This window comes from Tetrao urogallus (assembly GCF_951394365.1).
Source record: "Tetrao urogallus genome assembly, chromosome: 4".
Lineage (NCBI taxonomy): Eukaryota > Metazoa > Chordata > Aves > Galliformes > Phasianidae > Tetrao > Tetrao urogallus.
In genome coordinates, this window is record NC_136817.1 from 56,019,841 (window position 1) to 56,037,681 (window position 17,841).

The 17,841-nt window shown below is 38.5% G+C and overlaps 1 protein-coding gene across 1 annotated transcript in view; it reads left to right on the forward strand.

Moving 5' to 3' along the window:
* Nucleotides 1-1,188: 1,188 nt before the first annotated feature.
* The window catches only part of FAM184B (family with sequence similarity 184 member B), a gene marked incomplete at both ends in the record, with an annotated part of 33,117 nt that continues 16,464 nt past the window's right edge, over nt 1,189-17,841 (forward strand). Inside the window, 2 exons of the mRNA XM_079534938.1 lie at nt 1,189-1,323; nt 13,651-14,394. Coding sequence (XP_079391064.1) covers nt 1,189-1,323; nt 13,651-14,394 — 879 coding nt within the window. The remainder of the gene's footprint in view (nt 1,324-13,650; nt 14,395-17,841) is intronic.

The following is a 17,841-nucleotide window of genomic DNA, read 5'->3' on the forward strand; positions in this document are numbered from 1 at the left end:
AGATTCTTTTCCCAGTGCTCTTAGCTGAATTCGGATAATCCTCTTTTCCAATCCTGAGTGCCCTGAGGAAGCTCTGAAGCTCTTTTTCAAGCCCAGCACAAGCTTCTAGCCCAGGAGGAAGGAAGGCACTGCCAGGAGGTGAGTCTGGGGGCAGGAGTAGCCTCTGTTCCCTCGAGTGGCTGCGGGCCCCTTACCTTGCTCTGTGGGCTCTCTACTACTGGCTGCAGTGACAATCACAGGATGCTGAGCAACACTCAGCTTCCACTACCTGTTCTTTCTCCTTTTTCATCTTTACCTCTTTATTTTCACCCTACTTTGCTTTCTTCTCCTTTCCTAGACTTGTTTAAACGTGTTCACTAACCATTTTCTTCTTTAAAAAAAAAAAAAAAAGTTACTTTAGTATCTTGCATATTTCTGCTTTTTGCCTGCTTTTTTCAGCTTTTTTTTTTTTTTTTTTTTTTTTTTTCCTTATTTTTAAGTGTGGAATGCTTGGCCTTTTGAAGAGAGGGAATGGCTGCAGATGAAGACAAGTGAGCAGTGTCAGTTTTCTTCCTACATTTCCTATGCGAGCACAGGGCAGCCGAGGGGAGCTGGCAGCCCAGGGGAGCTGGCAGGCCCACCAGGGCTCAGCTGCGGGGTGGATGTGGAAGCACCGCTTCATTCTGCTTTCAGCAGAGCAGCAAAAATTGATCAAGATTTTCTTTGCCACTTTATTGGTCCACCCGGACTTCCAAAGGGTTGCCAACTAACAGAGCTGATGAAAGGTGCCCGAATTATCCTCTCAGATGATCCCTGCAGCAGCCCAAAAAGGCAACGCGATTTAATCTGCAGACAGCCTCTCTATCGGATCCCCAGCGACGTCTGTGCCGCTGCTCGGCGCGTCCTGTGGGGAAAGCGTAGCATCCAGCCGCTGGCATCTCCTGGCGGAAGCACCCTTGGAAGAGGAGAAGAAAAAGAACTCCCGCTCGTGAGGCTCGCACGTGCTGCTCGCTGCCTCGGCCGAGTGCTGTGCTGAAGGAGCGGGACATCTGCGCGCATGGGAGAAGCAGCTGCTCCAGCCCGGGGCCGGGGCTGAACTTCCTGCAGCGCTTCGGGCTTGGAGTGAGCGCAGAGGGAGGCGAGCAGCAGGACGGGAAAGCGCAGCCCGGAGCGTATAAGGACAGACTCGGTTAGAATATTTAAAGCTTAATGGCCTCCGGCATAAACAAGAGCCGGCAACCCGGGACTTGCAATGGATCTAAAGCCCCTCGCGGCATTTCGGCAGAAGGATACAATAAGGAAATTCACATGCAAATGTGCAAGAAGATCGCCCAGCTCACCAAGGTAAGTCGCTTCCGGGGGAGGTGAGGCTGCCCCGCGCTGGGGCTCAGCCGGCAGCCGGGGCTCCGGGAGGGACTGGGAGCCGCCGCCCCGCCGTGCCGCTGCTCTCTGACTTCGTTCCGAGCGGTTCGCCCCGGGCCGCTGCTGCTGTGCGGCTGGCAGTGCGCGGCTCACACCTAGCCGCTCTGATGAGCTTGGGACGGGAGGGAGGAGAACTCACTGTCTAACTGCCGTGCCGTGCGGCACTGCCACTTCTAGTCGATACCAGGTTGAGCTACGAAATATTTTGAATGCTTCCCACCCTACGTTAAGAAACGAGAGGAAATCTGTGGCAGGTGGCCCTTAACCTTTTAAGCTATTTTTGTGTTACGCTGTTGTCGGTCAGAAAAACCCAGCTTTACGTACTCTTTAACCTCACTGCAATTGATTGAGACGTTTTTGCAATGAAAGAACACTGGCTGCAAATGCAGGTCAAACGATAGGAAATCACTGAATTGTTGGAGTTAGAAATGCTAGCTAGTTATAATGTCGTTGTTCTCTCCTAACAATAACTATATCTGATAACATATATTGTGTATGAATGCATACACAGGAGCTGCCTGTACTTACATGTATGCTTAGCTGTATATTTTCAGTCTACTGTAATATGCCAATGCTTACTTACTGGTGCTTTGATTGTATGTTTTAATTTTATCTCTACTTTTTGCCCATGAATGTACATTACACTTTAAAGTACACTTTGATTCTGCAGTGATGGCAATCTGTTTTTCCAAATAAGTGAGCATTCCTTCAGTACTCTCACAGAGAAGAACTTTCTGTTCATTAACAGTTACTGATTTTTCAACTACAGTCAAGTGTGTGAAAGGCGACTGTAAATTGGATTAAGTTTTCTTCAGTTTCCTTGTTTTCAGTCCAGAACTCAGTTGCACATTAGGTAAAATACGTCTGTAACTATCACTCAAAAAGAAAAAAAAGAATTATCACATTATCCCTTTTTTCAACTGATAAGCAGCACCTGTGTTTCCATTAAATGGTAGCTGGTGGTGGGCTGCTCAGAGGTGGTGGAGTCACCAACCCTGGAGGTGTCCAGGGAACATTTAGACATTGTGTTGAGGGACATGGTTTAGTGAGAACTACTGGTGATGGGTGCACAGTTGGACTGGATGATCTTGTAGGTCTTTTCCAATCTTGGTGATTCTGTGATGGTACTTCACAGTAAAAGAGCTGACCGGTCACCAGTTTCCTCTTACTGAGTGTTGCATTTCTCAGCAGCAGACTGAGAACATAATGATGAGATCTGAAAAATGAAACCCTTGTTCAACTTTCCAAAGCTGCACTCATTTTCCATAGAGAGTTCTATGCCTTCCTTTTTATATAAAAATTCTTTTTGAAGTTTCTGCAAGCTCAACTGTATTTTTGAGGGGAATAAAATACATTATTCCTTTCTAAAACCTGTTATGTTACTTTATAGTCTTTGGCTTGGGGAAAAAAAAAAAAACTAGAAAGCTATTTTAGCAGCAAAAAGACAAAAAATTCACCTCAGTGCACAGCATTCTGGCATAATGTTAGGAAAGCCTTCATCAAATTGTATGTTCCTGCTGAATTTTTACTGTTAAAAAGTGAATGAGGCAATTTATTCTTTTAATTGAACTCCCCATCTGAATACTTCTAAGTCATTTGAAACAAAGATGCCTTATACTTGAAGCTCAGGAAGTTCTTCTGAAAAGCAGACTATTCTGTTTTGGAGTATAGCTTTTAAGTACCAATTTTCTCTGCTCCAGTGCCATGCTTACAGAGAACTTAGCACACAGCTGGAATTCTAATAATATGCTTTTCCTTCTATATTCTGAGTTAGATGTTTACTGTTCATATAGTAATAGTGTAAGAAGAAGGATCTGAGACTGCATTAGCTGAAAAATTGCTTTGTGGCACGTTTGGTATACTCATTTTTGGCCAAGGAACTTTGAGAGCTCCCTTTTGAATTACTCTCATTTATTGTCGATATTACAGTCAGGATGTATCATCATCATGAATTCTCCTTTGACTTTGGTTTGTTTGTAGTACTCTCCTCTTTCTAACGTAGCGTGAAATACTGCTGTCTTTTGATACACAGCTACGACTTTCTGTTCCAATTATGACAGGATTTCATTGATGGGGAAATAAAATCTGATTACTCATCCACTGTGCATTGTGCCAAGAGGAGAAATAAGTACACGATGTTTTTAATCAGGTGTATGATACAGAGACAGCCTTGTGTTCCATTTCTGTGTTGTACAAACAGCAGTGGCTGCCTCCTACTCAGGGGCAGAGGAGTAGTGTGCAGTCATCAGTAGCAGAACTGAACTGATTGAGATGATAGTTTCTATCCCTGCATGAAGTGCTGATCATGTTTTAAGACCTGTGTTGGTGCTGGGACCCTCTGTAAGTAATCCAAACACAGATCTTAAAAGCAGCTCTCATTGTACTGCCTTGCTATTTCTGCTTTTGGAGAAGTTAAGGAGAGTAAGTTTTTATAATTTTTGGAAGTGTAGTTTTTATACTTTCAGTCATGTTCTGTTTTTTCTGTACTGCAGAAAAAAATACAAACACAAATTTTACTTCAGACGGCAAACCACTGTTTTTTGTAGCCCATTAGGGGCCATTTAGCAGTGTTTTTAGATGCTTGACTTTTTCCACTGTTGATATTTCACTAAGCACACTTATTCTGTTGCATGTCCCAAGTGTTCAACTTTGACTGCATTGCATTTACTCTGTTCTGCCAAGCCAGCACAGGGTTCTCCTGGTACAGAAACTTAGGGCCTGGGAGTCTGAAATGAAATGTGCAGGTCTCAGATGGTGATAGCAGCAGTTGCTGACATGTACTCATTACTATATTTTATAGTTCATTGTACAGTTGAGTTTCTTCTTTTAAAGCATCAGCTCACAATGTTAAAGGAATAAGACCAAAACAAATATACTATATATATATATAAAAGAAGAAATTAAGAATTAAACCTGATATTTTTTTTTTTTTAATTATTATTCTCATGGATGCAAGAAAAAAATTTAAAAGACCTGGTAAAATTAGTGAGTTTGAATGACAAGAGGCCATGTCTTCTAGATTTTGACATTAAAACCGGGTTGCATTGCAGCTGTGTCCCAGTGAGCTGTGCTTTGAGTTTCGAGAAAAAAGCTCATGAGATTTAAGAACTAAAAGAGTTCAGACAAGGAATGTTTTGCTTCCAGATGGGAACGCACATCTGTAGTTGTCATTCTTATACACAGATCACACACTTATTTGGTGGATACCTTCTGCAGCACTTGTGCATTTGAATTACTTGAAGGTGGTGCATTTTCATGGTTGTAGCCGAATGCACAACTTTATGCCAGTAATTAAGTTTAGTCTCCTCCATCAGACACTGCACCCTTGGTATGCTCCTCTGTGCATGCCAATTTTTTGTATTTCTGGTATGTTTAGCAGTAATAGTGTTTAAAATATGTGGTGACTTTATAAGCATTGGGTTCCCTGCTGTCACAAGTTCTTCTAACATCCACTGTCTGTTCCAGGACTTTCATATGCTTACAGATTCAGGACAGTCCCAATTGCTTGAAATGGGATGAGAAATGCAAATGAATTCATGGAGAAGAGTGCTGAGGAGAGATCAGCTTTCACTGAAAAGGCAGTGTGGGCAGGGCCACAAGAACTGAATAATGAACAGATAACAGATATCCATGTTATTCAGGCTTCTTTTCAAACCTCTGCCAGAAGAGTTCAAATAAACTTAATGTTCTGAACTGTGCTTCTGGCACTAAGCCTAGCATAAAGAAGTAGGGATGGTGATCTTACCTGGTTAGCAGAGCTACTCTGTCATTTTCATTTTATAAACAATTTCCTGGACAACAATGGTGGAGTATTTTTAATGAGAAGAGATAGTTGCTCACTTTCCCTAGGGATTCGTGTGACTGACTGTATTGGGAAGTTGGGAGCCTTGATACAAGAAATATGTTTTAAATTTCAGTATTTCTGGTTAAGCAGATTGTTATTTTAAACCAGTCAAGTGGTCTGGCAAGAATTCTGTGTGTGCTGAATGCTATGGGCCTAAATGGAGGAACAGAGTGCCAATGCAGGGAAAAGTTAATTGCTGGTAAATTACAATAAGAACTCTTTTTTTTTTTCACCTGCAGGGGAAAGAAATGTCAAGTGGGAGAAAGCGTATTCCTTTTCTACAAGAAGCAGCATAGGCAGATGTTCTTTAATGGCTCTATGTGGAGCAGTTGAAAATGCAATGTACTCTGGCTGCTTATCACCACCAGTCGCCGGGGGGTTTGTTGCCCCTCTGCTCAGTCAGGAGAGTAGAAAATATGAACATTATTTAATAAGCTTCAGTGGGAAATCAACCAGATACGTAAAAACCATTTTCATTAGTTATATAAAGGAGAATGTCTAACTTGAGCATAAAAGTGTATGAATTACACTCTTTTATTGTTCAGCTCTGTGGAGGAGGATTGCAGCGGTACTGATGGACAAAAAGCCAGCAGTGTACGCTTGGAGCCTGGAAGGCCATATGGTATGGGACATTCCCTTGGCCATTTGGAGTCGGTTATCCTGGCTGTGTCCCTTCCCTGTTCCTTGTGTACCCGTAGCTCCTCACTGGCAGGGCAGTGCAAGAAGTAGAAGAGTTCTTGGCTCTGTGTGAGTACTGCTATCCATCAACTAAGACATATCAAAACTGTTTTCATCAAAAATCCCAAACATGGCACCATACAGGTATCTCTGAATGAAAATTAACAGTAACCCATGACAATCAGTTTTTTTTCTAGAGGTGTAAGATTCTGGAGAGAATTACCAAGTCATCTGGTGCGTGTGTGAGCACATCAGCTGTTTACACCACTTCAGTGTTTTGCAGCATATCAGATCATTTAATCTTTCCTGTTTTATGTATCATAAAAAGTGACTGATATATTTAGGTTGGAAACATGGTCAAATCCCAATGGTTTGCTCTGAAAGCATTTATCAGCTGAGCAACTTGTAGCTGTCTGAGCATTCCTTTTATCTACTCATGTTTCCAGTTGAAATATGTTGCTTTTCTTTGGAAATTTTGGCTAGGTTTGTTGACCTTATTTCTTATGATGTATTGATGATACTCAGTAACCAGCACTTTGGGTGACTCAGCTGTCGTGCATGTAGTTGGTGTGCTACCAGAGCTCTGCTGTGTGCTTGAGGCTTTTTGATGCCAGTACTCTGGAGTGGTATTCAGTACTCTACAGAAATGAAGCAAAATGGAACAGCGTAAAAATTAGGATCAGGCTTTTGGAGCAACAGTACTTTTGGGGCAAAGAATATAAACAAACTGCCTTCCACATAGGGAAAGAAAGAAAGAAGGAGAGAATCATTTTACAAAGCTGCTTACAATGGGTTCTAAAAAGATCCTTAGCTATCAATATCCCCATGTACTTTACTTGATGATTTATTCATTTTAATGATTTTTATGTACAATTTTCTATGAGAATTTCAAAGATATCATTATTTTTGACTATCAGCTGATGAAAATGTATAGACTACAATTTCTTTACCTGTCAGCACTATTATTTCCTTACAGAACTTGATGGGAACTCCTAGCTCATTCAGTCTATGTACAATATCATGTAATTGTGTTAATTGTGTTAAAAGCAGTACTAAAACCACCGTTTCCATTGGGAAATTACTCCAAACCTTATTATTTAGATGGATAGACATTACTGCTGAAATTAATAAAAGGTATAAGAATATCTTGGTATCGGGATTACCTTCTGTAGCAGAAATGCAAAGTCACAGCCTGAAGCAGTGATTGAGCACCTGCTGGGAAGGCAGGGCCAACCCAGGGGAGCTCAGGTGCATGCAATGAACCTGAGTAACCAGAAATGGTGGAGCCAGGATCCACCCGTTCCCAGACCTCATTCAAGGGTTGGCTTGAGAGGTGAAGAGGTCTTGCTGGAGGTTTCTCCCTACCTGAGGCCTTCTAAAGGTGAGCAATTGTTTTTTTGTTGTTTCTACATCTACAGCTGCTGTATTAGGGCTTGTTCTCATTTACTGCGGCCAGAGACTTTACCACCTTGCTATTATTGCTGTACTTTCCATCACATTATAGTGTTATATCTTCGTAACGTACAAATTTGTAACTGGTCATTTTGCAGAAAATGAACAACCTTAGTAATCAATAAGGAAAAGCTACTTTATAATAGAAACTGGATATTAAATTCAAGTTAGTATTTGAAGCAACCTTATATAAGCTACTTGTTTATAAACAAAATGTGTTTTATTAATAAATGTATTACAGGCAATGGGTAATAAAATATCTAGTGACCTACTGATTGCTAAGGGAAGAATTACGAAGTTATAGTTTTTCACATTTTATCTTCTCTTCATGGATGGGTACATTAAGTACAGTTCTCAGTGACATTGTATCTGTACCTTTCTACTAACAATTTCTGTAAGCAGTATGTGGAGGTCAACACTCTACAATGAAGATTTCACCTGAGTTAAAGGTCAGTTTAAGACATTCTCATTTAAATGTTCTAATGTTATACGTTTTAGGCTCCTCAACATTTAAAGATGCATGCATGCATCTACAGTCAGATCTTAATGACATTGGCTATCTCACCATAGCAGTTTACTTGCTTTTTCCTGAGTGTACACAACCAGGCAGTCTCTATTTGCTGCTGAAGACCACTTAACCTGTGCTTTCATTAGAAACAAGTAGACACTCGAGTTTTTCCTCACAGGTATTTAAAACCATCACAAAGTGTGTGAATTTAATTAGTCTAATGCCAAGATTGGGTCAATTCATCTTGTCTCCAAGTGGAGCACATTAGCTCAGGCAGGCCTGGTTGTGCTGGTTCTGTATATTCACTTGTCTTCTGGTGCTCATGGAAAGCAGAGCATCATGTAACCCTATTACTGAAGAAGCACTTCTTTTATTTTGTAAGGAAACTATAAAATTGTTTTCAAATAGGACTTTTTCTTAAGATAATGAACTCATTGCACCCTTTTAATATAATTGCTCAGAACTTTGTATGACTTAGTCTTTAAATACTTAAAGACAGTTCTAACTTAAAACAGATTGCTACCAGAGGAGTCTTCTATTATAATTGAATTTGGAAGTTACAGTGTTTGGTTGTGACTATATACTGATGGAGTGTTACCTTTAAATGTAATTATGAGATTACAGTTGAGTATCTTTCACTTTTCACTACTGGAATTTGATATTGGAGCTGTTTAAAGCAATAGCTGGTACCTGTAAATGCTATTGCTTAATTTTATTCTTACTATTTAGCTAGTATATTGAAAAATTTCATAAAAATAATGAAATGTCTCAAAACTACAGGGCAGGTGCTCTTGGCAGTGCTCCTTGCTGTTCTTATCCACGATTTTCTGGATGAGGAATGAAGCACAGTGCAGCTCTTTGCCCAGTCGTGCAGCCAGGCAGTGCAGTCTGGTCAGAGTTAGGGCAGTGCTTCCTGGGCCTGTAGTACAGTCACTGTTTCCAACATAAATACGACACAGTAAGTTTCTGCTGCTTGTATCTACAAGTTTTGAAAATGATGCATTTAAAGTAAGGAAATGTTTTGGAAAAGCAGAAATCAAATCCATGAAGTTCGTCTTTGATTTACTTCTTTTGTTGTAAAACTGGGCGACGTTGCATTGATCTGTACCAACATTGTTAAAGCTCTTTTGAAAAGCTGAAATTTCAGTTAGGTGCCTAGAATGATCAGCAAAACAGAACAAAAGCTAACAAGTCTTTAAAACAACTAAACATGTATCTACAATTTTAGACACCTTGAAGATTTGTAGCATAAAGAACCCAACAAAAAACATTCTCAGTGAGATACACGGAGATAAGGCCTTTTAATTCCTTTTCTTAGCATAGACCCTTTAACATTTGTACTGAAAATTCACCTGCACTACAGTGATCTTAAAGCAGACAGATGGGACAGATATAAAAGTGATTTTTTTTGAAGGCATCTGTTTCCTGCATATTAACTGTATGAAACAGTTTTGCAAGATGAACTTACCCAGAACTGTAAAAGCAAAAGATTTGTGGGGTAATTGAGGTCTTCAGGAGTTATGCAAGAATTTTCCCAAGATGGAGATTGCAGTAGGTGAATGGAAAATACTCTGAAATCTATTTGCTCCTAACCACTGCTTTTATGTGTATCTGTATATCAAACACATCAGTGGATTTATCGATGAAAAAGCATTTTAAAGCTTTTTTCAAAAAGCATTATTTTAAGAGTTTTCATCTAACCTGTGGATTTTAATTGACACAAATTTTGCCTACTTTTACTGAAAGATAATTATTCTCCATGGAAGCATTTGAATACTGCTCAACTTGATAAATAGTCCAGTTTAATATGATTCATCATGAGGGGAGCAAAGAAATAGAAATAAGTTTCATGTAAATGTCACGTGAACTGATTTTTCTTTCCGGCTTTTTAATTGCACTCAGAATCTAAAATTAAGGTGCTTTTGTTGTTTAAGTTTTGTAAAGTGATTTCAGAGTTACGTATGAAAGGATTTTGAGAGAGAAGATGCAACATGAATCAGGAACTGTAAAAAAAAAAAAAAGTTTATGATAACAGATTGTGGGAGGCAGAAGCTAAAATCATCTGCGTGTGAGCTCACCTTATTTCACAAATGAATTATCTGGAAGTAAAAACAAATAGCACACTAAATGTCTCAGGTGATACTAATTCAAGGAGAGTCATAAACACCAAAACAAGATTGAAAGAAAAAAAAAGAACAGAGATGGAAAGCAAAGGGAAGCTGCAAAAGGCTGACTTTTCCAAGATCCTGCATCAAAGTAGATTTGTACAGTATCTAAATGTTAAATGTTTTAGTTTGTAGGGCAACATGAAGTGGATGTGCAGACATAAAAATAGTGTGAAGTGACATTCTCTACAGCCTACAGAAACATCATAGAAGAAAGGGGCAGAGGAAAATGAAGTAGTTTCAGCTTTTAAGAATTCAAACTTGTCTCTTCCCTCTACGTATGATTTTTGTCTACAGAGAGAAAAAGTTGGGAATCTGGGACTGCAGAATTAAAAAAAAAAAAAAAAACAAAAACAAAACAAAAAAAAAAACATCAAAACCAGTCAAACACTAGGAAGAATTCATTTCACTTACATTACCTGTTCTAGCCAACTGCACTGGAAACAGGAATGTTGCCTTTTGGGGGCACCTGTCTTTCTCCTTTGATTAACCTGGATCAGATGTGTAATGATGGAAGGAGTGGTGTTAGGGGAGATTAATCCCATCTCTTGTATAGGAAACTTCCTTCTTATTATTTTCTTGCAGTAATTACTGGTGGCTGCCGTGGACCTTCTGTGGTAGCTGTGCTTTAAGGTAGTCGTCTGTTTCTTAGGGTTTCCATGTCAGAATGGAAGGAACAGTAATAAATGGATGTCCTGTTCCTGGAGGTTTCCAAGGACAGGTTGGATGGGACCCTGGGCAACCAGGTCTAGTATTAAATGTGGAGGTTGGTGGCCCTGGCTGTGGCTCTTTGCATCTCTGCCTTTGTTAATTTGTTAGCTGTGCCTATTACACAAGGATGGACGGAAGTTTGAGTGGTGGGAAATTTTGGAAAAATATTTTTAACTTGCTGCCAATTAAAAGCTTGAAATAAGGTATTTTTATTGGATTTTACAAGTGAAAATCAACCTCAATATGGTCTGTGTTGATTCAAGTAAATTTTAATGTACTATCACACTGAGTAGATAAAACAGTCATGAATTTCTTATGAAAATAATTGTATTTTATAGCATTTTTTTTCTCTTGAACGTGATGATAGTAAGCTATGTAATCTGAAAATTTACTGTAGAGATTTTGGTATTTCTACCTGCAAGTCCACTTTTAGAAAGCAAAGGTATTATACTAGCTTGGGTCCAAAGGACAACCTTCTGCAATCCTTTATTTGCTTCTTCTTATCGTCCTTATCTTCCATACCAAACTGCCTTGATTCTTATTCAGCTAATAAGGCAACCTGCTAGAACCGTTTTTTTTTAATTGTGGTAGTTAAGCTACTGTAGTAATAGTATTTGTTAATGCTATTGTAGGAATACAGAAGTCTTTCTGAGTTTGAATACTTTACCTTTGCTAATGAGGTAGAGCTGATTTTTATCTTTTGCTATTTTATTGCAGCATAAAGAAAAGCAGAAGTCTTGTACCACGTTAGTAAGCAGTGTGTGCACTGCAATGTGCAGGTGTTGAAATAATTTTTCAGTATTTTTCCTTACAGCAGAATGCACATAAACTCTCAGATTCATCTACACATAACTCTAGTCTCTTAAAATGAGGTGTCTGGAATAGGAATGCAGTTGCTATATTCAGTAGGGAGTGAAAGGCATTTGTGAGGGGCTTAAATTTCAGAAAGTACGTGCCAGCAGCCCTCTGGAAGTTAAATCTTTTAAGAAGGTTAAGATACTGAAGAATTGGTTTCAACAGTCAAGCCTGAATATTACATTGAAAGCCATGCATTTTCAAGTGAAAATTCTTCCTTGTGATTCTAGCCACTATTGAACAGATGGATAGGAATAACCGATAGAGCAGGGAGATGGGTTTCTTCCAGAGCTTTTAGATGACTAATTTAAGGTGTTGGTGATAACCATTATTGTAGAATGTCTCCAATTTGTTCTAATGCTCAGTGGAATTTGAGGAACTTTGACAATTAAGTCAGACTTTGGAGGAATCCAAATTCTACTGTCAGACCAAATATGACATAATATGAGGCAGGCGGATTTAGTAGATAAATTCATTGCTAAGGCTAGAAGTTTTTAAATCACAAAGGCTGGGTATTCTAGTGCTTATCTTTTGTTTTGCTGTTGAAATCAAATACAGAGATGCGATCACTAATTTAACCTAGTTAGTTGAAGAATTGCCTGAGATAATTACTGGTCATTCTAAAGCCACAGGCAAAATTCACATTTTCCTTGTTGTTTAAGTCTGTTTCCTGAGGAAGTTTAATTAAAAAAAAAAAAAAAAAAATTTTTGTAGTGGAATTTCAGTTACCATTTGTGGTGTGAAGGATTCTGCTTAGTATCCTGTAACTATTTCTGTTTCATAGAAAAAATTATCAAAAATAACAGAAGTATTTATAACATGTAATCTAAGGTCAAACAATACATGTGTTTAAGTGTAGACTATGACTTCTTGTCTGCTTGTATTCTGGAATATGATGTCATTACTGTCTTTTGCCACATTTATCCAGAAATATATCCAGACCATGTTTTGCATCTGTGATTCTTCACAGCTTCTATATTTGTGTCCAGTTCTGGGCTCCGCAGTTCAGAGAAGACAGGGATCTCCTAGGAGTCCACTGGAGGGTCACAAAGATGTTGAAGGGTCTGGAGCACCTCCCACATGAGGAAAGACTGAGTAATCTCAGGAAAAGAAGATTGTGGAGGATCTGATTTATGTAAATATCTGAAGGGAGATGGGAAGCAAATGGATGGGCCAGGTTCTTCTAGGTGGTGCGTAGTAATAGGACAAGGAGTAATGGCCTGAAACCTGACATAGGATGTTCTGTACAAACATGCAGAAGTACTTCTTTGTGGTAAGGGTGACAGCACTGGAACAGGTTGCCAAGAGAGGTTATGAAGTCTTCTATGGAGATATTCAAGACCTGTGCAACCTATTGCAGGGTGCCTGCTTTAGCAGTGGATTTGGACTTGATCTCTTGAGGTCCTTTCCAACCCCTGTGATTCTATGATTTATTTCATTATTGCAAAGGAGGAAGTAAATTTGCACAAGATGTGTTTGTTTGCTTTCATTTATGGATAACTGAAATGGAGCAAGTTATTCAGTGTATGAACAGCGCAAAAATGGTTAAATGCATCCAAGCAAATTCAATAATCCAGGAAAAACATTCAGGCTTTATACAACACAGACTGCAGACTTTTGCCTCTGTAGGTTCTCAGCACTAGATAATGCTAAAGGCAGTGTGGCAGAAGGTGCTGCTGGAATGAAGGTGAGATGAATTGAACTACTAATGTGGAGTCAGTCAGCTTGAGGAGGGGCTGTGTATGAAAGATTAAACCTGATGTATGAGGTAATAACTTTTCAAGGGGGAAAAAAAAAAAAAGCATTGTCTAAAAAAAAAAAAAAGTGTTTTAAAAAAAAAAAAAAGTTCTCACTGTATTGTCTTCCTTCCTTGCAAGGATTTGCAGTTTGTAATTATCCCTTCTGTTGCTAGTGAGGAAAAAAGGCAAAAAATATTTAATAGTAGTGTAATTCTTTTTATAAATATAGCAACTGGATTCATAACACTGTTGTTTACTAGATTCTATTATCTTCTGTTGCTCTTCTTCATGTTGTAGGTGATATATGCCCTGAACACTAAGAATGATGAACATGAAGATAGTATACAGGCTCTGAGAGAAGCTCATGAAGAAGAAGTTCAGCACATTCTTGCTGAGATGAAGGAAACCATTCTCCAGTACAAAAGTAAAGTTGAAGAAGAACAGTTGCTGAGAAAACATATTCAAGCCCTTGAAACTGCAGTAGAACAACACAGGAAACTAAAGGAAGAAGCCTTGGCAGAGTTAACGTTGTGCAAGAAGCAGGTGGAAGAGAGGGAACCAAGAGCAGAAGTAAAAGTCACACATGTGGCCCTTTCCACAGACACAATAGATACTAATGCAGACTTTGAAAACAAACTGACCAATGGACAACTAAATGAATGCAAACTATCTAGGAGAGAAAATTTAGATGAAGATATTTTTGCTGAAAAATTCAGCATGGAGGGACAAGTTCTAACAAATGAAATGGAAAACCTGAGGAGTGAGAACCAAGGAGCAATGAAAGAATATACGCAGAAAACAAACCAACTGCGAGCCTCCAGTGAGAGGGGAAGAGAGTCTTTGAAAAAGTCTATACAGCAATCAATGACAGAAACAAAGAATCATCATCAGCAAAGAGAAATGGAGCAAAGAAATTGCTCAGAGGCTGAGAAAGGTTTTTGGATGCAGCAGGTAAAGAAACTGGAGGCAGACCTAGAGGAGAAAAGTCAGAAGATAAATGAGAGGAAGAAACATTCCCAGAAGCTCAAAGAAAGAATACAGGTAAAGTATAAGACTGTGCTCCTTATCTCTGCCTATTAAAGTGCAAATTATAATTCTTTAAAATTTGGGGAAGGAGAAATCTAAGTTTCATTTTGATTTAAATGCTTTGTAAGCATTAGAGCAGTGCTTTAGACTTGGGGCAGAAATGGAAGGTTATAGTGCGGAGAGTTTTAAGGAATGACTGTAAACGATTAATTAGTACATAGCATTCATGAGAATTTAGGCATGTGATTTACTCTTTTGCTTAACAATGTAAGAGAAACAGTGTTTCAGGTATAAAAAAAGTCAGAATGCAGTAGAAACTGGAAATAAGCGGATGATGTCTTTGGTGATTTGATTTTTTACATTCAATATCAGCTAGATAAAACTGAAATCTTTTCTGATAGACATATACTCAACCTATGTACACTTCAGATCCTCTAAGACTGTGAAATGAGGCTGAATTATGACCAACTTAGAAATTGCCTTGAATCTTTAAAGCAGGGGTGTCCATCCCGTGCCACTTGCCCCTTGCCATCATAGCGGTGGCCAGTGGCTGACAAAACCCATCTCTCAGCAATGACCAAACATCAACGTGCTGTTAACCCTATCTGGTCTGAAACCAGGACATGGAGTGAGAACAGTGCAGAGTTAACTCAAGTGGTGGCAAATAATGGTAGGAATCTAGATACATTGGCTAACCACAGTTCTTTGAGCAGCAGAAAATATGCAGCTGTGCTTTCCGTTGTGATAATGGAATTTGAGAACAAGTTTCAAGATTGCAAAAAAGTTATCATTTTTCTTAGTATATTTGTGATTCCATTTTCAGCCAGCATAAATACTCCACCTGCAGATTTTCAAATGGAATGTATAGACATTCAATTCAAAAAATCTGAACGTGTCTCTCTACTGGACTTCTCTTTCTGTTAAAAAAGAGCTTATAAATATTCTTCACTTAATTGTCACATTTTATTCACATAATCACTGTTGGGCAGTGTGTATATTTGTGAGCAACTGTGTTCAAGGATGAAGGAAAAATAAAATTTCATCCAAAATCTCATTTGTTAACTTTTAGTACAGATTGTCAGGACATTAAAGGAGTTATGGCCTGTTACAAGTTTAGGATAATTATAGGCATATTTTAGACGGTAACTCTTTGGGTGTTCACCTTACAATGACGCCTGCTGAGGGAATGGCTCCATGTTACAAGTGTTCTGGCAGCAGAGTTAATTTAAGTGTATGGAAGAGAAGAAGGTTATTTTGAACAAGCTCTTTTGGTGAAAGATCATTATAAAGGAACTGCACCAAAAGAGGGAAAAAAAAAAAAACAATTATTTCAGATGACAAAAAATGAATGTATATAATGAAGCACAATACATGCTTTAGGATTTTGAAGTGTAGCTTAAGGGAATACAGCAGGAAATTCTGGGATCAAAAAAATGTGGAGGAAGATCTAAGTGTAGTAAAAGAGAGGAATATGCTTCAGCAGAAGGAAATCCTGCAAAAAGCAGGTGAAATGCTCGTTAATGTCATTCTGAATTATTTCCCTTGTTACTCATTCTCATTGGAAATTCCACAAGTTAGTTATGCTATTTGAAATGCAAATGTTGCTTCTGTAGAAGGTTGGGAAGCTTTATTGAATTCCCAGAGCAAAGCTGCAAATGAAGTAGATGAACTAAAGCATCAAATAATTCAACTGCAGCAAATGACTTCTACCAAACAAAGCCAAAACAAGAGGCTCTGAACACATGTGAGAGCTTAATCAGATGGTTTGCTCTTAAACACTCAAAGCCACAGCATGCAAAAATATACTGAAATCAATGGCATTTTTCTTGCAATGTTCCTTCTTGTTTTGGGGTTATTCTATAGAAATCAGTCTTGTAGGATTCTTAGACTTCCAACCTCATTCAATGGAACACTGACTCATGTTCATAACTTCAAGAGTTGCTCAGTGATAGCAAAGGAACTGTTGATATCCTTAAAGTGAAATTGATCTACACCAGGGTAGCATTCAACTTGTTTCCTTCCACTTCTTAGTTATACAAATCAGACTTTCTCTGTTGAGGTTCAATTGAAACACAAACTTTTAAAATTATTTTTTAGTAAAGAACAAAGTGTGTTCTTCTGAAAAGCTAAAAAGAAGTAATACCAGAAATAGTCAGTACGATGACTGGTTGTATCCTGAGAGCTCCCTCTGTACAACGTCTTCCCCTGTTGACTGTCCAGACACAAATCTTTTCTGTGTGAGGATGTATAGATAGATACAGAAATATATATTTAATTCCTAGAATTCTGTTAATGCTAGCGTTGTGTAAAATTAGAATTGCTATTGGAAATGTAACAAAAAACAAACAAACAAATCACCTCCTGTACTTTTCCAAAGAACTGAAGTTGTCCTTGAGGAAGCCTCCATACTTAAAAATGAGACACGCACCCAAAGCTGAAGCAAAATAGGAAACAAACAAAAAACAGCAACAACAACAAAACCCCAACCAGACCTAGACTGAAGATGAGTCATACAACCCTGCATGGTTATAGTTCAATATTGTTTACTGAAATACAGCACTTTTCAACAGAGAATACCCACTGAAGTAGAGTATTCCCTACAAGATGGGTAACGGTCCCCAGAATTCTACCTTGGTTTTGTCAAGTTATATAACGAATGTGATTTATAAATTATGAAAGGTATAGCTAATTAAAAAAGGTATGAATTAAAAGACACAAAGAACTTGCATTGTAAAGGCAACTATCAGTTCCATAAGGAGAAGACTTGTCTGAAGGAATGCTGTTAAATGGGTTGGAAGGTTCATAATGAAGCATATGAAGGTAATCAAGTTAATCTAAAACTTCAAGCAAGCTGCAAAAAGCAGGAGGTAGAAGTGTTCTATTTATAGAAGTTCTAATTCATCTGTTTTTAATCTTATTGGTCACAGTGACATCATTTGATTTATCCTTACTGGAGGCATTTTGAATCATAAAATGGAGGATTTTCTTGCTATGGTTTTACTAAGAGGAAAAGAAAAAAACGGAGAGGAAAAAATGTCAAGCTGATGTATTTTTGCATAAAGCTCCAGAGGCAGGAAGGTGACTTTATCCTTGATGTGACGAACTGCCTTCTTAGCAACACTTAGTATTACATGCTTTTCATGTGGCAGCTGGAGTGATTAATGTGAGTTCACTCCTGAAGAAATATGTATTGTGGGTGTATTCCAATTTCTGACTTCAATTTCCATGGATCTCTGCTATGAAATACTCAAATACTTTGATTTAATCAAAATTTGGCATTGTTTAGGCTGAGGAACTAGTTCTACAAAGTGTTAGTAAATGGGTTTGGAAGGCAGGTGTTCTTAGTGACACGACCACTAGTTACAAATGAAAACATGAGTGTGTATGCATGACCTTATTTAAGTTAAGTCACAAAGAATGATTGTCTTTGTGGATTCAGACAAGTATCCTGAGCAGTGCCCT